Genomic DNA, 22,476 nt, shown 5'->3' on the forward strand with positions numbered 1-22,476 from the left:
GCTCTTACTAAGGTCACCACTGATTTCCATTTTGTTAAACCTGGTGGCCATTTCTTATCTTTCTAAACTGACAAAAAAGAAATGAATACGTAAATGGTCAAGGTCAGGTGGGAAAACTTGCTGCGCTGAGGAGGCTAAAAATAATAGCTACCATAGTTTACTAATATGGAGGAACATCTAGGTATTGAAGAGGATGTTGGAATAGGCAATAGATTTTAGAGATACTTTAGAGGTGACCAGCACCACCACTTTCTTTTGGATGCTTCAGGAGTATTTGATGGATATACATTTATCAACCTACTTTCAATTGTTTTTAAGTCACAGAGAAGTTTTTCTCAAAAACCGCAGGAAATGAAAAGATCAGTACAGTGATACCCTGTATTTTTCCCTCATCTAGATTTACCAACTGTTAACACTGCCACATTCACTCTTCCCCATACTTTCCTTCTCTTCCACCATCTGAAAGTAGGCTGCAGAGAATATGAAACTCGTAAACATTTCCTCATATATATTCTGAGAACAAGGAAATAGGTATTTTTATTTTATTTATTTATTTTTTAAAAGATTTTATTTATTTATTCATGAGAGACACAGAGAAGAGAGGCAGAGACACAGGCAGAGGGAGAAGCAGGCTCCATGCAGGGAGCCTGACGTGGGACTTGATCCCAGGTCTCCAGAATCAGGCCCTGGACTGAAGGCAGGCGCTAAACCGCCAAGCCACTTGGGCTGTCCCAGAAAATAGGTATTTTTAAGCAGCGCGAATTCATACTAATACCTACAGTATACTTTTATTTTTATTTTTTTTTAATTTTTATTTATTTATGATAGGCACACAGTGAGAGAGAGAGAGGCAGAGACACAGGCAGAGGGAGAAGCAGGCTCCATGCACCGGGAGCCTGACGTGGGATTTGATCCCGGGTCTCCAGGATCGCGCCCTGGGCCAAAGGCAGGCGCTAAACCGCTGCGCCACCCAGGGATCCCAATACCTACAGTATAAAGCCAGTGCTGCAGGGTTTTTTTTTTTTTTTTTTGCCCCCGCCCCCCGAGGTTTATTGGGAGAACTTATGTACAGGGAGTCCAGGAGTGCCTGACTGGACAAAGCATTCACTGCTGGGTTGCATTTCTTTTCTCTGTGGAAATCCTGATTGCCAATAATATCATGTGCTTTTACAGTCTCACTCTAGCTGCTCTGTTGAAAATAGATTGAAGGACGGGCAAGGGCAGAAGCAGGGAGACCATTTGGAGGCTACTGTAGCAATCCAAGTGAATTGCAGTGGTGGTGGTGGAGGTGATGGGAGTGGTTAGATTATGGATAAATACAAATACATCCACTTACACATATGTATATATACACATGTATTTTTTTGAGGTTTATTTTTTTAGAGTGAGCGTGGGTGGGGAGGGACAGACTGAGACGGAGATGGAGAGATTCTCTCTCTAGCAGACTCCCTGGTGAGTGAAAAGTGGATAAACCTGTGTTCAGTAATTAATGTTTCAGTATTTTATTTTATTTGGAAGTGATCTAAGTAGTCAACAGATACCCATCATTTAACTTACCTTACTATAACTTTAAAATTTCAAGTTACCAAAAAGATTTTGGAAACAACTTTTTTTTTAAAAGATTTTCCTTATTTATTAGAGAGCAAGAGGAGGTGCACAGTGCATGTGGAGGGAGGGAGAGGGACAAGCAGACTGGGCTGAGTGTGGAGCCTGATGTGGGGCTTGATTCGGAGCTTGATCTCACAACCCTGAGATCAGGACCTGAGCCAAAATCAAGAGTCAGACATTTAACAAACTGAGCCACCCAGGTACTCCCATATACATTTTTAATTTAGATTTTTAAATTTTTAAATAGTTCCAAAACTAAAGAAAATTAAGAACAGTTGAATGCCCTTGACACGGATTCCCTGTTAAATTTTACTACATTTACCTCATTTCTCTTTCATTAGAGAGAGATCTGTTGACCCATTATCTTTAAATACTACAGTATGTATCCCCTCCCTGCAAAGCAAGGATTCTCCTGTATTACTGCCATGTACTCCTTCCAGTCAGGATACAAACATTGATATATCAACCATCCATCTCAGATTTTGCCACCTGTCTTAATGGCTATTTTTCCTTTCTCAACTAAAATCCTACCTGCAAATGCACATTACTTTTACTTGTTTGGTTTCCTTAAAGTCCTTCAGTCTGGAATGGTTTTATTAGTCTTTTTCTGTCTCTTGTGTCCTTGATGGTCTTAAAGAACACAGGTTTTCTATTCTCTAAGATGACCCTAAACTTGGGTCTGTCTAGTTTCCTCATGATCAGAATCAGGCCATGCATCCATAGTGGGAATGCCAGAGGAATCATACTGTGCTCTTCTCCGTGAATCACATTTGAAGGCATAATATGTTGACCTGCTAGTTGGTATCTGCTAGATTTCACCACTGTGAAGTCACTATTTCTCCTTTTGTGTTTGCTTACTGTTTGTGGGGGAGATAATCTGACATGATGCCAATATCCTGTTCCTTGTGAAACCTCCACGCGCCAGCCCTAGCCTCCACTGACAGTTCCTGCCTATGTCAACTACCACTAATGTCAAATGGTGATTACCTCTGTCATTCTAAAATTATTAATTGACATTGTACTGTAAGAAAGAGCTTTCTGTGTGTGTGTGTGTGTGTGTGTGTGTGTATTTCATTATGGACTCCTATTTGATTCAGTGGGTTAAAATTTGGTACTCCCGTTTTATTTCAAATGCTCAGATTTCCCCCAGTTTGACCAGTGGGAATCCATTCATATTAGTTGTTTTATTCTTTTGACATATTCCAGTTGTTCTCTGAGAATTTCCTTATTTTCTGGCATAGCAAGATTTTCCATTCTTGTGCTTTCCATGCTTCAGCTCCGAAATCAGCCATTTCTCCAAGGAGCTCTTTAGTGGACTTTCATTTAGTGAAAGATGGCAGTTAGTATATCTAAGATCTGAGCACACAGTATTTTCATTGCTACTGGGATACCACTGTTCTAGGACCTTTCAGCCCACAGAACGAAGACTTGTATGTGTGTACATATATACACATGTATACAAACACCTTTAACTGTTCTGTATACATATATTTTTTTTTGAAATGGGCTCATACTAATACTTCCAATGCCAGTCCAATATCTTAGGGTTCTTTTTGGCTCTTTCTGTTCCATGTTTGTGCATCCTTACTTAGTAAGAAACCTGGCTCCAAGTATCTTAGATATATTTGATTATTTGCTCAATTGATTAAGGCATTTGTTCAGTGTCATCATTCTCTTAAACAGGCTGTCTCTTCCATCTGCCACTTTGTTCTTCCTCCTGCCTTATTTCCTTGGCAGCCTGGGCATGCTGCCACCAACACTGGACAGCCCCCCTCTCACACCATCCCATTTCCTTGGATACCAGGCACATTGCCACAGATGATGACACAGAGAGCCCCATCATCCTCATTGCCTTGCTTCCTCAGAAGCTGACATCTCAGTGATGGAAAATGTCTGGGAGAAAAGGAAAGATGAGATGGGAAGGAAGAATGGGAAGGAAAGGTAAAAGCCAGATTATGGGTATATAGTTTGAAGACAGAACTGGTTGGATTTGCTGGTTGTAGAACTGGTTGGATTTGCTGGTTGTTTGAATATGGAGAATTAAGAAGAGAAGTAACAGTGACTCCACCCAGGGTTTTGGTTTGAGCTCCTGGGAGAATTGAATTGTGATTGACTGAGGTGAGGACAAAACAGTAGGGGGTTTGATGGGGGTGACTGCGGGCTCAGTTTGGGATGTGCTAAGTTGGAGACCTCCAAGACGAGGTGTCCAAGAGATAGACTCAGTATGTACATGCATCTTGAGGTACAGGCTGGAGATGTGTATTTGGGAATCCTTGGCATTTAGATGCTATTTAAAGCCATGAGCTCAGCTGAGATCACAAAGGGAATAGAGTAGATAGAAAAGTTTATGCTGGACCCAGGGACAATTTCGCGCCAGGAGATAGGAGGAACCAGCAAGGTAGGGTCAGCCAGTGAGGTGGAGGTAAACCAGGCGGGTGCTGTAATTTGGAAGCCAAGTGAAGCATGTGTTTCAGTTAATAGGATCAGCAATGTCCAGTGCTGCTGATAAGTCAAGGAAGATGAGGGCCTTGAATCTACCGTTGAATTTAGGTTGTAGAGGTCGTAAAGGTCGTTGGTGACACTGATAACCCATTGTGTGTGTGGGAGAGGTGCTTGGTGAAAACAGGCTCCAGAAAGAATGGGAGAGGAGAAACAAGGCAGCAGTTCAGAGAACTCTCAAGGGTTGCAGCCTGTCTGTGAGGCACAGAGCCACCACTGACCACTTATGTGTTTTTGGCTCTGCCACCGAGTTTTAGGTTGTCCTTTGGCGAGAGTCGTATGAATAACCTTTCGTTACTACTACACACAATTTTTTGCTAGGTATTATTGTGCTGTAGGTTGGTGAAACGATTCTGTTGCTGGCGGAGTTAATGATAGACTGGTGGTGTAGCTCCTGTATAGGTTACGTGAAGAAATCTCCAGAGCAGTTTGAGTGGCATGATACAAGGGAGTACAAAAGCAAACATAGATTTGGAAAACTCTTTGAAGTTCTTGAGATTCTGAAAATGTTAGAGAAAATGGACACTTCGCAGGTTGTATGGTAATCAGCCACCTTTGACTTTGTCAGCATCTTGACCTTTCTCTACAGGAAGTTTCAACCTAGATTATTAAAGAATATTTTCTGTGTCTATAAATTTCTTGGTTTATAATGGAATCTTATCAGGAAATTAGAAATAGATATGTTGAAGTAAATTTAATGGCTTAGATAAGCGAGTCTTATTGTTTAGATAGAAAATTGGTTGTACCCTTAACTAAGGCTTGGATGGTGAAATGTGGTCCGTGGGCTGCTATATTCCTCTTCTGTCATCGCTGCTGATCAACCATGGTTCATTCATTTTCTTTCTTTCTTTCTTTCTTTCTTTCTTTCTTTCTTTCTTTCTTTCTTTCTGTCTTTATAAAAAAATTAATTTCAGAGGTAGAATTTAGTGATTCATCAGTTACATATAATACCCAGTGCTCATTAATTATATCACATACTTTCCTTAATGCTCATCACCTAATTCTCCCTCCAGCAATCCTTAGTTTGCTTCCTATAGTTCAGTGTCTCATGGTTTGCCTCCCTCTCAATTTTCATCTTATTTTAACTTTTCCTTCCCTTACCCTAAATTCATTTGTTTTGTTTCTTAAATTCCACATAGAAGTGAAATCATGTAGTATTTGTTTTTCTCTGACTGACTTATTTCGCTCAGCATAATACCCTTTAGTTCCATCCACATTGTTGGAAATGGCAAGATTTCATTCTTTTTGATGGCCGAATGATGTTCCATTGTGTATATGTATATCACACCACGTCTTCTTTATTTTTTTTTAAAGATTTTATTTATTTATTCATGAGAGACAGAGAGAGAGAGAGAGAGAGAGAGACAGAGACAGAGACAGAGACAGAGACACAGGCAGAGAGAGAAGCAGGCCCCATGCAGGAAGAGAGAGAGAGAGAGGCAGAGACACAGGCAGAGGGAGAAGCAGGCCCCATGCAGGAAGCCTGACATGGGACTTGATCCTGGGTCTCCAGGATCACACCCTCGACTGAAGGAGGCTCTAAACTGCTGAGCCACCCTGGCTACCCACATCTTTATATATTCATCTGTCGATAGACATCTGGCTCTTTCCATAGTTTGACGTAGACATTGCTGCTATAAACATTGGGGTGCATTTGAATCACTATGTTTGTATCCTTTGAATAAATATGTAGTGCAATTGTTGGGTCATAGGGTAGCTCTATTTTTAACTTTTTGAGGAACCTCCATAGTGTTTTCAGAGTGGCTGCACCAGTTTGCATTCCTACCAACTGTGTAAGAGGGTTCCCCTTTCTAACCATGGTATGTTTTCATGTTGAGACCAGATGTAGCCTCAGAATTACTGTTAGCAATGTTCCAGAAAGTCACTACCATTTAGTCCAGTGTGACCTAACATAAAACTTGTTTGTTAATCCCTGGTAAAAGGATTTAGGTCACAAGTTAAAAATTGTGTGGAAAACAATACGTGAATTAGAAACAGCTTTGAACTGGTTATCATTTACACTGCTAGAGTTTATCGATAATAGTAATGGCTAATGAGAACCTGTAATAGAGCTGGCGTAGAGATGCAGTGTTTATTCTTTTATTGGAACATTGAATTGACAGCTAATCTCTATTCCTTTTTTTTTTTTTTTTAATCTCTACCCTTCTGTGCAAAGATTCTACTCTGTTTGCTGAACTTGGCTATTTCACAGATACAGATGACCTGCAATTGGATGCAGCAAAGGAAACTTATGTAAGTATGTACTAGGGGAGAGTTATTGAGTAATGGGATATTTATTGCAAGATGATTTCAGGGTAACAGGTTTTAGGCTAATGATTTATAAGTTTAAATAATTATTAGTGTTAATTATGAAAGCAGCTATTTTTTGCTCAGTAAATTTTGGATTGTAGAAATTGCATCTATCTTGGTAGGAGAAGACTTGTATTCTAAGTGTACCTTTGACTCAAGGGTTGAGTGACTTTGGAAAGGCCACTTAATTGCTTACCTTTTGGCTTTTATAGATATTTTGCTGCATAAGGACAACATAAGAGTGTATGTGAATCATGCATCCAGTCAAGTAGAACTTAATTCCTTTTTAAAAGCTTATGTATCCTTAATGTAGAAAGCTCTGAAACTTAGACATGTCCTTACTTTTTACTTTTCAGTGGTTACAAGTCTGTATAAAAGCCATTATTATAGCACTTGGAATCCTCAAAAATATCTTTATTTCCTTTTTTGTGTTAGTACATAGTACATTGGCCTATAGAACTTTTATTTTGTCTTACTCTTTAATGGATGAGGTGCTGTTTCACTTGGAAAGTAATTCAGATGAATAGGGTGATTTTTATATGTACATCAATCAGGTTGGATATTTATTACTTATTTTTAAGCTCCTTTTTTTAAAGATTATTTACTTATGTTAAGATTTTATTTATTTATTCATGAGAGACATAGAGACAGAGGCAGAGACATAGGCAGAGGGAGAAGCAGGCTCCTCGCAGGGAGCCTGATGTAGGCTTCAATCCCAGGACCCTGGGTCATGACCTGAGCTGAAGGCAGACGCTTAACATACTGAATCACCCAGGCACCTATATGATCTATTTTTTTGATCAGTACATGAAATTATAATAGTTTTTGTTTACCTTATGAGATTTTGAGAATGTAGGCTATTGATTAAATTGACTTTAAATATTAGGCAATTGCCTAAACTATTCATTTACAACCTCTACAGCTAAAGCCACCAAGAAACACCATGGTAAGTTTGAAAGGTTCAGGGAAATATCCTCATTTTGTAACTAACATTCTTACCTTATACAAGGCGTTCAGTCTTTCTGTTTCTTAGTTTTTCTAGTATAAAGTTAAAGGATTGGATTAGATCGTTTCTGACAGATCTGTTAGCTTTTTTTTTTTTTAAGATTTAATTATTAATGAGAGACACACACACACACACACACAGAGGCAGAGACACAGACAGAGGGAGAAGCAGGCTCCATGCAGGGAGCCTGACGTGGGACTCGATCTTGGGTCCCCAGGATCACGCCCGGGGCTGTAGGCTGTGTTAAACCGCTGAGCCACCCGGGCTGCCCTCCTGTTAGCTTTAAAATTGTGTTATTTTCATCTACACATGAGTTTGCCATGAGATGTCATGGAAGAGCCAGAATATAGAAACACAAATATGTTTGACCTTTACATAAAATAGGCCTTAATGTTAAGTTTCCAAACAGATAAATATCAGTTTTTAAAGATTTTATTTATTTATTCATGAGAGACACAGAGAGAGAGGCAGAGACTTAAGCAGAGGGAGAAGCAGGCTCCATGCGGGGAGCCTGATGTAGGACTCGATCCCAGGACCCCGGGATCACGACCTGAGCCGAAGGCAGATGCTCAACCGCTGAACCACCCAGGCATCCCTTAGAAAAAATTTTTAAGTTGGGTAATAGCAATTATATTATTTATGACAAATTGTGTCTGATAGTTTGATTTCTAGATCTGTATATTTTATTCTTCTAATATCTTTTTGCTGATTTAAAACCTACAGGAAAACAATTTTGATAATCTTGATTTTGACTTGGATTTGATGCCTTGGGAAACAGGCATTTGGGACATCAACAACCAGTTCTGTACAGGTAATGATGTATTTCATTGGTAAAAATTTTAACCAAAAGAAAAAAAAATTTTAACCAGATCCATTTTATTTTGTAGTTTGGTAATAGTCAACATTAGGTGGGGTTATTGGGCTAATTTGATGGGTTAAAGAATTCTAGAGACTAGATACTCTGCTTCTGAGGTGGCAGTGCACACGTAAGTGTCTTGCCCAAGTGGTTATAAAGAATTTCATAAGTATATTTCAGACACATAATAATTCATATCAGAAATCCTGATTTTGAATTCTGTATAATATCTTTATAAGAGGTTAACCTGTCTGAGAACCAAACAGTACTTAGGGAATCAGAGAAAGGCTTGGGGTTATCAGAACTTAGGAAGTTGGTATGGGGGGGTCCCTTGCATTTGATATACATACTTCTGCGGAGTATGTGTATACACCACCTGGCTGATGCTAGTGTCTTTAAGGGGCCCTGATGAAGTAGGATGAAATTTGGATGTACTAAGAGAAGCTGGGACCTGGAACAAACTGTCACTTGTGGGATGAAGCTGATGGGAAGAGGAAGAAACTCCTCTCTCTCCTTTCTTCGCTTTAGCATCTTTCCAGTATCCCCCATTGATAGGCCTTAAAAGGGAGCCAGCTGGGACATGTCTTAATACTGTGCATCATAGTATTCCTATACTTCTATAGGAAGTAGACTTAAGACCTGAGTGATAGTGGTCTTCTATAGAAGACCTTCTATAGGAAGTAGACTTAAGAGCTGAGTGATAGTGGGTAAGTCAGCAGCACATCCTCCCACCCAAAATGCAGTCCTCCTGGCCCCTGCATGTCCGAGTGCCCCATTTTATGTATTTATGTGTCTTGCTCAATGTCCGTCTTCTCTCATAGACTATGGGCTCCCCAAGGCCAAGGTTCTGGTTATTGTTGTTATGTAACTACTCTAAAACTTAGTGTCTTTAACAATATTGTATTATGCTCCCAGAATCTGTGAGTCAGGAATTTGGACAGGGTACACCAAGAATGGCTTGTCCCTGCTCAGTGATGTCCAGACCTCCACTGGGAAGATTGGAGGCTGGAGTAGCTTGAAAGGTGGGGGCTAAAATAACCTTAAGACTCACCTCATGCTCCTCAAAAAGAAAAAAATAAAGATTTCTTCACACATCTCTTGCCTGGCCTGAATGGCTTGATGGCTAGGACTGTGGGCTAGAGCACCTGCACATGGCCTTTCTGTGTGGCTTGGCTTCCTTTCAGTTGGGTGGTCTCAGGGTAGTCAGACTTCAGAGGTTCAGGTGTGGGTGTTCCAGCACACACAGTAGCAGCTGCATTGCTTCATGTAACCCAGCCTTAGAATTCATGTAGCGTTACTTCATACTCTGTTGTTTGAAGGAGTCAGAAGCCCACCTTGATTCAAACAGACGGGAAGTAGATGCACTCTTGATGAAGGGTAAGATCACATTATAGATTGTGAGGGATGGTAGATATTTTGCAGCTAAGTTTGGACAACGTTCTGTGGGCTGCCGTTGCTCAATAAGTTTTTACAAATACGTTTTATCAAAAGATACGAACATTTTTGTGAGTTTTAATTGCATCGTCAAAAATGTTCTCCAAAATAATTGTTTCTGAATTCTTACGTTTTTGAAAGTTTTTTTGGGAGGAATCTATAATTTTTTTGCATATGGTGTAATACTCAAAAGGTACAAAAAGTCAATAGGGTAGAAAACTGTATCCTTCTGCTGTTGTTCCTCAGCTAGCATGGTCTCCCCAGACACAACCACAGTTACCAATTTGCTGTGTTTCTCCTTCCAGAAAATTAGTGCAGATGGGAGTAGATGTGTACATGTACACATATATAATTTATTACATAAATGGTAGCATACTGGATACACTGTTTTTTGCGTCTTGAATTTTCATTTGATGATACGCTTTGGTGACCTTAGCTTCTGATATGATTGAATTTTAAGAATAGATTTTACCTTCCTTACTCATTTGGTTCTGAGTTTATATTGTTCAGTGGGAAAATTCTTACTCCATGTTTTTCAGTTAAAGATGTGAAAGCAGAAGCTCAGCCACTGTCTCCAGCCTCCTCAAGTGGTTCAGTGTCCTCTCCTCAGTCAGTGGACTCTTGCTCCTCAACTCAGCACGTTCCTGTAAGTAGCCAGTCCTCCTGACGGTTTTGGCTCTAATGCCGCCTGGGACATATGCATCTGGAGGGGGCAGTCGTCATTTATGAAGCGTGGCTGTGAGCCTTATGATCTCATTTAATCCCAGGAACCCGAGTTTCGAGGAGGGGCCTCGAGGTGGGGCCTCGGGAGAGCCAGCAAGCTCTTCCTCTCTGCCTTTGCCCTTTTCCCCCGTGTTCCTGCCTTCATGGTTTCATTGTTTCATTGGTTTCTTCACACTTTACCAGTATCCAGTATTTTTTTGTTCATTAGCTTACTGCCTTTTATCCCTGCTACCCTCTCTCCTGCCTGTCAGAATATATGTTCTTTGAGGACCGCGAAGACTCTAAAATGGTCTGATTCATAACTCCTTGGTCATAGAACCTAGAATGGATTCCTTAATGCAGGAATGCCTGGTACTACCTCTGTTTCTTTTTCTTTTCTTTTTCTTTTTCTTTTTTTTTTTTTAATATTTTTTTTTTATTTTTTATTTTTTATTTATTTATTTATGATAGTCACACACAGAGAGAGAGAGTGTCAGAGACACAGGCAGAGGGAGAAGCAGGCTCCATGCACCGGGAGCCCGACGTGGGATTCGATCCTGGGTCTCCAGGATCGCGCCCTGGGCCAAAGGCAGGTGCCAAACCGCTGCGCCACCCAGGGACCCCCTGTTTTTTGTTTTTTGTTTTTTTAAGATTTTGTTTGTTTATTCATGAGAGGCAGAGAGGCAGGGACGCAGGCAGAGGGAGAAGCAGGCTCTGTGCAGGAAGCCCGACGCAGGACTTGATCCTGGGTCTCCAGGATCACGCCTTGGGCTGTAGGCGGCGCTAACCCGCTGAGCCACCCAGGCTGCCCTCTTTTCTTTTTTTAAGGAGATTTTATGTATTCATTTGAGAGAGAGAGAGAGAGATAGAGAACACATGCATGAGCAGGAAGAGAGGCAGAGGGGAGAGTGTGAAGCAGACTCCTCACTAAGCTGGGAGCTGACTCAGGGCTCTATCCCAGGACCTGGAGGTCATGACCTGAGCTGAAGGTAAACACTTAACCATCTGAGCCACCCAGGTGGCCCCTAGTACCACCTTTGAATGGGGCTAAGGTTTTTATAATAATCTGGTAATGTCTTAAAAATGCTTTTGTTCTCCAGACAAAAGCTCTGAGTGTGGGAAAAGGAAATACCAAAGTATTTAGGTACTTTTTTGAATGGAGGAAGGGGAAATTTACAAAGAAAAATTCAAATTGATATTTCAGTACATTATATCTGTTGTAAATTGAGGTATTCTCATTCTGGCAGACTCAGCATCTAGTCAACTATGAAATCCGGACATTTCAATCCAGTTACTGTCTCTGTGTTCATTTTCTCCAACCCTGCCAGGCCATCATCATCTTACCAGGATTAAGTCAATAGGATTTTAACTCACCTCTCTGTCTCCTGACTCCCCCAACTTTTCTTAGCAGAGGAATCTTCAAAGAGAAATCTTTCAGAATTACATATTTCATTGTGTTGGTTTTTGCTTAAACCTTTTAATGACTTCCCAGCCCTTACAAGGATGAAATTCGGACTCCGGGAGTACTAGGCCCTTTATGACCTGCCTCCTGCTTACTTTCCTGGGCTTCTCACTCTTCCTTCCTATCTTCACATTCCCCTTACTTCTAACCCTACAACAGTTCCTACCCAAGAGCTCCCGTGCTCTTCAACTCATTTAGCACCTATGCCAGACACTGTTCAGAGCCTGGCAGTGAATAAGAGCGCTCATATCTCAGCTCTTAAACTTGTAAGTTTTTGTACATGCTCTTCTGCCTGGAATAGCCCTGTTTTTTTCCTTCCTTTGAAAAACTCCTCTTTTAGTCCCAGTTCAAAAAGAACTTTCTCTGTGAAACTTTTCTCTGATTGCTACCACTGGAAGTTCTCTGTGGCCCCACAATTTCTCCAAATCATTTAATTTTTAAAAATTTAACTTATTTGGGGCATCTGGGTGGCTCAGTCTGTTAAGTGTCTGCCTTCAGTTCAGGTCATGATCTCAGGGTCGTGGGATTGAGCCCCCCTTGGGCTCCTTGCTCCTGGGGGTTGGGGGGGGTTCTTCTCCCTCTCCCTCTGCCTGCAGCTCCCCCTTCTTGTATGCTCTCTCTCACTTTCTGTCAAATAAAATCTTGGAAAAAATTTTAATTTATTTGAAAGTCAAAAAGTATATAACAACATATATTTACAGAAGCTTGATTTCTTTTCTTTCCTTTCCACCAATCCTTATACAAAAGGTAGCATACTCTATACCTTTGTTATGCATCTTGCTAGTTTAATTTGGTGGTATATCTTGGAGGTAAGTCTAGTTTTAGGATACAGGATATTTCTCATTCTTTATATGGCTGCTTGGTGTTGCATTGTGTGGATATTTCTTACTTTTTTAGTGATTTCCTTATTGATGAACCTTTGTGTTGTTTTCAGTCCTTTCCAGGCTCAAATAATACTGTAGTGACATTTTATATAAGTCACTTCATATTTTTGCCAGGATATCTTTGGGATATATTCCCAGAAGTGAGGTTGTTGAGATAATGATGACTACATTTGTAATGTTGTGGATCGTAACCAGATTTCCCCCTGTAGAGTTGTATAGTTGTGTAGTCTGATTAGCAGTGTGGAAGAGGGCCGGTTTTCCCATCATTCATATGCAGCATGCTTTTGTTCTCTATTTCTTTTATTCTAGGTGTGGTTGAACATCTTCTCAAATATTTCATATGTTTAAGGCCCATTTATATTTTTTTATTGATCTATCAGTTCAATTTTGGTCCACTTTTATATTGGATCATGTTGATCTTTTTCTCTTCAAATTTCTAAGTTTTATTACATATTAGGATTGTTAGTCCTTAGTTTGTGAAATAAGTTAACAAGTACTTTTTCTTCAATTTGTCATTTTTCTTGAAGCTTTATGTCTCGTTTATTTTCTCCAGGCCTTATCACCCCCAAATAGTTTACTGTCTACTTCCTACAAGCAAGGCTGTGCCTTCTGTAGCCACAAGACAACCATTAACATCAGAAAATAAATGTTGATACATTACTTTCATCCAGCCTGCCTTCAACTCCCTCTTAGATTGTGCCAGTTGTCCCAGAGATGTCCCTTAGACTGGCAACAGCATCTCGTGTAAAATCAAGCATCGTATATGGTTGGCTTGTCTCTTTCATTTTCTTCAGGTAAAATGGTTCATTCTTCCTCAACTTTCATGACCATGTCACTTGTGGAGACTAAAGACTAGTTATTATGTAGAATGTCCCTCAGTTGGGTGTCTGATGTTTCCTAGGGCTTAGATTCAGGTTTTGTACCTATGGCAGGAATCTCACCAGGATGATGCTGTGTCTGTCTCATTTACTTTTGATGAAGTGGCACACAATTTCAATTTGTCATTACTGATAAGCTTCACTTTGTTCGCTTTGTTAAGGTAATGTCTGCCAGGCTTTTCTTCTGTGAAGTTGTTCTTTCTCTCTTTGCCATAAATAAGTATTCTGTGAGGAAGTACTTTAAAATTATGTTAAAAAAGTCCGGTTTCTCATCAAAGCTTAAGTTTATCCATTTACTTCTTTAAATCAGTATGGACTCATGGTTTCTTTTATTCAACAGGGTGTAATCCATTTCTGTAATTATTCAGATTCTGTGTTGTCTTGGATTTGGCCAGTGTGACTCCCTTCATACTGCCTCCTGTGTTCTTTTAACATCTCTTCATTGGGCTGTGACACCCTAGATTAGGCTGACCCAATTTTTTTTTTTTTTAAGATTTTATTTATTTATTCATGAGAGACACAGAGAGGCAGAGACACAGGCAGAGGGAGAAGCAGGCTCCATGAAGGGAGCTCGACGTGGGACTCGATCCAGGGGGTTGGGGATCCCAAGTCTCCAGGATCACGCCTGGGGCTGCAGGCGGCGCTAAACTGCTGCGCCACCGGGGCTGCCCCTGGCCCAATTTTGATGCCCTTATCACCCTCCTCTGACTCCCCGTGCTGGTTGTTCCCCCCCATCACCACGTGAACACTCTCTCCACCTGCCTTAGTTTGGGCTCTGACACTCTACCAGCCTACCTCTCTGTGTGGATGTTAGTCTTGATCTGCCCCATCTAGTAGCTTTAAGGTCAATTTATTCAGCAAGAAGTATTTTTGTTTGCTTGTTTATTTGTTTTTTAGATTCTACATATAAGTGAAATCATATGGTATTTGTCTTTCTCAGTCCAACCTATTTCACTTAGCATAATACCCTCTAGATCCATTCATGAGTAAGAAATATTTCCTGAGTGACTATTAACAAATAGCTTTAGTAAGTTTTTATTTTTATTTATTTATTTATTTTTAAAGATGTATTTATTAGAAAGCACACATGAGGGGGGAGGGACGGAGCTGAGGGAGAGGGGGAGGGAAAGAATCTTAAGCAGATTCCCTGCTGAGCTTGAAGCCCAACGTAGGGCCCGATCCCACTACCCGGAGATCATGACCTGAGCCAAAATCAGGAATTGGAAGCTCAACTGATTGAACCACGTAGGCACCCCATAAGATTTTATATTTCATTTGAATATCTGATCCACTTGAAATTATCCTGGTATATATAAGATACAAATCTAATTTTTATGTTTTCCCAAATGACTATCAAAAGAATGGTTCCAGTACTAAAAGTTCATCTTGTTTTCACTGATTTCAATTTTGTGTACTTATTTTAAGTTTATATAAATGATGTTATATTAGATCTCTTTGTATTTTTTTTTTTAATTTTTTTTAAAATTTATTTATGATAGTCACACACAGAGAGAGAGAGAGATAGAGAGAGGCAGAGACACAGGCAGAGGGAGAAGCAGGCTCCATGCACCGGGAGCCCGACGTGGGATTCGATCCCGGGTCTCCAGGATCGCGCCCTGGGCCAAAGGCAGGAACTAAACCGCTGCGCCACCCAGGGATCCCTCTTTGTATTTCTTTTATGTATTTATTTAGTTTTTAAAGATTTTATTTATTTATTTGGTGGGGAGAGAGAGAGAGAGAGGGCACAAGTGGAGTGGGGAGTGGCAGAGGGAGAGGGAGAAGCTGACTCCGATGAGCGGGGAACCTGATATGGGGCTTGATCCTGGAACCTTGGAATCATGACCTGAACCAAAGTAGATGTTTAACCCACCGAGTAACCCAGGCACCCCTGTATTCCTTTTAAAAATCATCACAATATATTTTTTTAAGATTTTATTTATTCACGAGAGACACAGAGAGGCAGAGACACAGGCAGAGGGAGGAGAAACAAGCTCTCTGAAGGGACTTGATCCCAGGACCCCAGGATCATGCCCTGAGTCCGAAGGCAGATGCTCAACCACTGAGCCACCAAGGTGCCCCTCATCACAGTATTTTTAAGATCAATTCATATTGTTCTGTGTACGTCAGTTTGTTGAATCTAACTGCCCAACACTTGGTGTTCACTGTAGTTTACGTACATCAGTGAGCGTTATCAAAAATGTCCTTTTATAGGCCTGTGTGAGAATTCTTTTTGGGATGTATGCCCAGCAGTGGAAGTGCTGAGTGGTAGAGTGTAGACACTTAATTTGACAAGTATTGCCATCTTGCTCTCTAGATACCTGGGGTAGTCTGCAATCCCAGAGAAGTACTTGAGGATCCTTGTAGCTTCTCTTTGCTGCTAATGCTCAGTGTTGCCTGGCTTTCTAATTTTCGCCAGATGGTGTAATTTTTTGTTTGTTTTGTTTTAATTTGTATTTCTTTGGTTACTCACTGTTTTGAACATTTCTTTTTAAAACAGATTTTAATTATTTATTCATGAGAGAGACAGAGAGAGAGGCAGAGACACAGGCAGAGGGAGAAGCGGGCTCCTCTCAGGGAGCTGGATGTGGGACTCGATCCCAGGACTCCAGTATCACAGCCTGAGCTGAAGGCCAGATGCTCAACTGCTGAGCCACCCAGGCGTCCCTGACCATTTCTTTTCTTGTCTTTTTTTTTTTTTTTTTAAGATTTTATTTATTTATTCATGAGAGACACAGAGAGAGAGAGAGGGAGGCAGAGACACAGGCAGAGGGAGAAGCAGGCTCCATGCAGGAAGCCCGACGTGGGACTCGATCCTGGGACTCCGGGATCACGCCCTGAGCCAAAGGCAGATGGTCAGCTGCTGAGCCATCCAGGCATCCCTTTAAGTTTCTTTTTTAAGAAGTCTTTCTCTGCTTGTAGGCCAAAAAGATATTCTCCTATATTTTTTTCTATTAACTATATGGTTTACCTTTCACATTTAGATTTCTTAATACCTTTAGAATCTAATATGTGGTGTTAGTTAGGAATCTAGTTTTAAATTTCTCTAGGTGAACCAATTTCCCCAGTTGTATCACCTTTATAATCATTCTGTTAAAGAATATCTTATGTCTTGGGGCTCCTGGGTGGCTCAGTCAGCATCTGTCTTCAGCTCAGCTCATGATCTCAGGGTCCTGGGATTGACCCTGCTCCTGTCAGGCTCCCTGTTCAATGGGGGGTCTGCTTCATGCTCTCCCTCTACCCCTCCCCCCAGCTCATGCTTCCTCTCTCTCTTTCTCTCTCAAATAAATAAAATCTTTTTTTTTAAATAAATAAAATCTCTAAAAAAAATAAATTTGACTTTGGTTGACATTTGCATTTCTTTTCATTGAAATGGCTGTTCCAGTCCCTGTCCATTTTTGACAAATATTTCCCCCAGTATATACTTTTTAACTTTGTTTATGGTCTGTTTTTCATTATAAAGTATTTTAACTGTTGTTCAAATTTCTTCCTTTATGGCTTCTGGATTTTTTTAGGGGGCCTACATCATGCTTAGAGTAAACAAGTATTCTCTTAATTTTTCTTTTAGTAATCTCATAGCTTATTTTGAAGATGGCGTGATGTATTTATGTATGCTTATTGCATTATTATGGTATTTTGACATCTCTTCCTCTCAGAATATAAATGCTACTTTTATTTTGTGTTAAGCTTCTTTATGCCAAAATGAGATCCACTGAATGTTAAAAGACTTGGAAAATCTTATCTTCATACATCTCTATATTAACAACTCACCTATTAAATAAAATAGCCCTGTTCCTTTTAGTGTTTGTCTTTCTTTCAAAACATTTGAGACAAAGGCAACATTAATAAATAAAAAAGAATGAAAATAGTAAGAATTATTTGTCTTGAGTTTCTTATAAGACTACTGAATAAGAGATTGGGGGAAAGGATATTGGCATCTTATTTTATTTTTTTATTTATTTTTAAAGATTTTATTTATTTATTCATGAGAGACACAGACATAGGCAGAGAGAGGGACAGGCTCCCTGCAGGAGCCTGATGTGGGACTCTATCCCGGGACTCCAGGATCAGGCCCTGGGCCGAAGGTAGGCGCTAAACTGCTGAGCCACCCGGGCATCCTGGATATTGGCTTTCTTTCTTTCTTTCTTTCTTTCTTTCTTTCTTTCTTTCTTTCTTTCTTTCTTTTCTTTTCTTTCTGTCTTTCTTTCTTTCTTTCTTTCTTTCTTTCTTTCTTTTTTCAGATATTGGCATTTTAATCATAGTTCTATAACATACTAAATGTATGGCTAGAAACCAAGTAAATATCAAGTGTGTGGGAGGAAATGTAGGAGCAGATCAGTAATTCCCATCTTTAATATGAGAGGATGACATAGGCATCTTCTGTAATTTGAGTTTTTTCCTATAGTATTGATGGATAATGTTAATTTATCTGTAGTACCTTAGTACTCAGTACATACAGTTTCTAATAATATCACACCTTTGTCTTGAAGTTGTCTTAGCATGCTTTTCTCTTTATGTATGGATCTTGTCTCTAAGCCACTTTCTTTTTTAATGATTATATTATTTTGCTACAGGAAGAGTTGGATTTGTCGTCTTCTTCCCAAATGTCTCCCCTTTCCTTATATGGTGAAAGCTCTCATAGTCCCTCCTTAGCAGAGCCACTGAAAGAAGATAAGCCCATCATTGGTCCTAGCAAAACTGGTATGACTCCATTTTCTAACTTCTGTTCTTTCTAATTTGTACTGAGCTTCAGTTCCATTTTTTTTAAAAGAAAAGATTGGATTAAGTGCATATTTATTAAGCTGGCTTTTTGTTTTTAAAATTGTGGACCTGTTTTCTTTGCTATGGTTAGTTAATGTGGAGAGGAGAGGCAGGAAATCACCTTCTTTGGTTGTCTTTATAGGTGAAAAATGCTTTAACATAGATGTAGGCTTCATCATCTTCGGGACAGAATTCAAAGATTCAGTTAAAGATATTGATTGTGAAGTCCATTTGAGTGTGACATTTATTACCTCTCAATCTTCAGTGATTTTAGCTATTCTCTTTTACCAGTTCATATATCCCCTTCCCAAAGCTGCAGTGTGGTCATTACACCAAAAACCATCATTGTGACCATCAGTGTGGTTAAAAAGGAAGATCTCATTCAACTTCTAAAATCAATGTCATGGGAATGTAATGTATAGCATGGTGACTATAGTTAATAATACTGTGTTGCATATTCGAAAGTTGCTAAGAGAATGGATCTTATGTTCTCATCACAAGAAAGAAATTTGTAAGTATGTGGGATAACAGGTGTTAACTAGACTTCTTGTGGTAAAATCCTTTTGTGATATAAATAGCAAATCATATTGTACACGTGAAATTAATATAATGTTATATATCAATTGTACCTCAAAAAAGGGAGTAGACCTCATATTAAGGACTTTCCTTTAGTCCATTTAGGTGTAGAGTAGCTATGCTTAAACTCCAGGTGAGGACAGTTACTCAGAGGTCAAGATTATGTATAGAAAAAAGTGTATAATAGAATCTAATTTCTAAGAATTGCTTAATTGCTTTTAGATTGATTTGTGTTTTGTTTGGATTTTTTCCAGAAAATGGACTGACTCCAAAGAAAAAAATTCAGATGAATTCAAAACCTTCAATTCAGCCCAAGCCTTTATTACTTCCAGCAGCACCCAAGACTCACACAAACTCGGGTGTTCCAGCAAAAACCATCATTATTCAGACACTACCCACGCTTATGCCATTGGCAAAGCAGCAGCCAATTATCAGCATACATCCTGCACCCACTAAAGGTACCTGAGTGGAATTCGAAACTGCATATGTTTAATTGATGGACACTAAGATTTTTGTCATGTCATTTGTTTTAACTCAGGCTATAATTTCTGAGCACATGCAGTGTGCCAGGAATTGTCCTTGGTTTTGAGGATGTCGCAGAGATGACTAATATGTGGTTCCTATCCTAACAGAAGAGATAGCTTAACTAGATTAATTATATCTGATACATCTTTTTTTTCTTCCAGTTTTAATTATGAAAACACCTATCAGGCTTATTTTATATAACTACTTGTAATGAAGAAGAAAATCCAGGAAACTTTCTTGGTATCATTTTATCTTGAGATTTTTGTGTCCATGATCTTTTTTTTTTTTTTTTAAAGATTTATTTATTTATCTACTCAGAGAGAGAGAGAGAGAGGCAGAGACAGGCAGAGGGAGAAGCAGGCTCCATGCAGGGAGCCCGACTTGGGACTCGATCCCTGGTCTCCATGATCACACCCTGGGCTGCAGGCGGCGCTAAACCGCTGCACCACCGGGGCTGCCCTGATCTCTTGTTTTTAAGGAGAAGTCAGTACATAAATAATATCACAGGTCTAATAGGTGAATTTTGACAATAGGATCAGGCCCTTCTGCAGAGGCAGTGTGCTTTCGTAAACTTGATGTTGAGTGGGGGCATTGTGAAGAAATCTGAACTCTTTTTGTCTTCATGTAGTTAAGAATGTGTGTTTCTATAATTTATCCACCAGATGGCCCCACATACTTGATTCTACACCAATTGTAGCATTGAAAGAAGTTCATGGTTGAAGATTTGGTAGTGTGCATGTACAGGAATTTGCACTTGGAGATGTCTTAGGCCGATTAGCTGTCACTCTCATACTGATAAGTGTATACAGGAGTAAAGGAAAACCTGTTCGACACTCCTTTCCTGGATTTAGGACTAGGTCTCAGTGGCTATGGTTGTAAGCAAACACCAATGTGACCTTTGCTGTCATGGCTATGTTTCCAGCTCTAGATTGTTAATTCATTTCTTTGGAGCAAGAAGGTCAAGTTTTAATGAGAGCAAGGTCATAAATTTAATTACTGGTTACTCTATTTGTTTTGTTTTACTCCGAGGTCATGGACAATATGACATTGATAAAGAGAAGAACTAGGTGGGAGACTGGACAAGTCCATGAAAATCCATCAAGTCTACCAAAACTGCCTCAGACAAACCTGAAATACCTGCCGTTTTAGTACAGGGTCAGAATTGCTGCCTTTTTCGTGTGAAAAATAGCAGTCCTATAGAATGGGTGTTCTCGTGGTCTGTGAATGGATGGATGTTAAATGTTCATGAACTGGAAATAAAATATAAGATTTATTGTATATGTGGATTTTCCTAGTGATAGTCTCTAAAACTTTCATCAGGATCTCAAAAGGGTCTGTGTCTTCCCAAAGGCTAAGAATTTAAACTTGTGAAGAACCTCATTATGGTTCCCATAAGCTCTTAAAGCACAAGTATAATAAAGCAAAATCTGGACATTAATATAGCTAGTCTGTAAAGCAAGGGCCACTCCTCTTAAGAATTTGCTCTTAGGAAAAAAAAAAAGAATTTGCTCTTAGCAGATCATGCTCAAGTGAAAGAAGACAAACCATTCTTTTCTGAGCAGTTTATCAGGTTCAGGAACCTGAATTATACATTATTCAGAACATCAATGCCTGCCCATTATCTGAAGATGGTACTTACATTTGCTAATATAAGGCACTTGTGTGTTTTTATAGTATAGTCTAGAGAGTTGGTATTATTATAACATATAGATTTAAGTGTATGTCTTTCATTTGTTTGAAATAAAGAGGTAGAGGAGAAATACAGGAGAGACATTTTACAGTTAATCAATGTAAGTATCAGTAGTAAATATTTTACCATTAAAGAAGAAGTAATTCTTACAGGATCCTTTAACTTGGAAGTAAAGCCCACCGTGGTTTGGCTCCAGTTTAGTTTTCTAACTTTACATTATAATCACTTCTTTTTATAAACCCAACTTCCTCTTCTAGTCCAACCAATCTGGCCACTGTCCCTTGAATTCTCTCGTTTTTCCTAGTTTCTTGGCTCAGACTATTCTCTCTGCCTGAAACAACTTCTGTAACTAACTCCTATATGTCCATTAAGAGTGTTAGGAGGAGTGCAGGTGAGAGATGATGAAAACTTGGTATGTCAGTGAAAATGGAGAGCCAGGATAGAGAGTGCAGATGTTAAAAAGTGCAGAATTGCAGGCTTGGTAGGGGATGAAGGATAGAGAGGAACATATCCTACCTGATGGGCTTTTTGGGTAGATGATAGTGCACATCATTGAAATGGAGGATAGAGGTGACATAACTTGCCCCAGGTCATTCTCCTTTTGAGAGGTAGAGGCATAACAGGTGGTCTGGCTCAGAGTCTGTGTAATTAGTTACAATGTTATATGCCTCTAAAAGAATGTGGAGATGTGCTTCTTGGTCTCCAGAATTCTTATTGGGGAGTTAACATATTTATATAAATAAATAACAGTGACTATGAGAACTAATAAGTTAATACAGGTAGTGGCCTTATGAAAACGGTTATTATATAGAAATGGAAATTAATAATAATAAGTAATAGCTAACATTGAAGTTCCTGTGGCAGACAGTGTGGCAGACACTGTTATGTTTAAGTGCATTATCTTTTTTTTTTTAGGTGCATTATCTTATTTAATCCTTACATCAGCTCTATGAGGATATGTATTATTATTTTTATTTTTAAAGATTTATTTATTCATGAGAGACACACAGAAAGGCAGAAACAAAGGCAGAGGGAGAAGCAGGCTCCCGGTAGGGAGCCTGTTGCAGGACTTGATCTCAGGACCCTGGGATCATGACCTGAGCCAAAGGCAGACGCTCAACCACTGAGTCACCCAGGTGTCCCAGGATATGTATTGTTACTGTCTTTATTTTATAGATGAGAAAGTTGAGACACAGAGAAATCATTTACCCCAAGTCACATAGTTGTATTATTTTAGACCAAGTAAGCATTTAATAAATATTTGATACATAGTTTGATATCTTTGAAG

At 39.5% G+C, this 22,476-nt stretch overlaps 1 protein-coding gene across 2 annotated transcripts in view; it reads left to right on the plus strand.

The window, feature by feature from the left end:
* The window catches only part of ATF6 (activating transcription factor 6), a 200,652-nt gene that overhangs the window by 7,173 nt on the left and 171,003 nt on the right, over nucleotides 1–22,476 (plus strand). For both annotated transcript variants that reach the window (XM_055334088.1, XM_055334089.1), the window contains exons 2-6: nucleotides 6,284–6,360; nucleotides 8,147–8,234; nucleotides 10,253–10,359; nucleotides 18,211–18,337; nucleotides 19,228–19,431. In XM_055334088.1, the coding sequence (XP_055190063.1) occupies nucleotides 6,284–6,360; nucleotides 8,147–8,234; nucleotides 10,253–10,359; nucleotides 18,211–18,337; nucleotides 19,228–19,431 (603 nt within the window). The remainder of the gene's footprint in view (nucleotides 1–6,283; nucleotides 6,361–8,146; nucleotides 8,235–10,252; nucleotides 10,360–18,210; nucleotides 18,338–19,227; nucleotides 19,432–22,476) is intronic.

Source organism: Nyctereutes procyonoides, unplaced genomic scaffold (genome assembly GCF_905146905.1).
Source record: "Nyctereutes procyonoides isolate TBG_1078 unplaced genomic scaffold, NYPRO_anot_genome, whole genome shotgun sequence".
NCBI classification, from domain to species: Eukaryota; Metazoa; Chordata; class Mammalia; order Carnivora; family Canidae; genus Nyctereutes; species Nyctereutes procyonoides.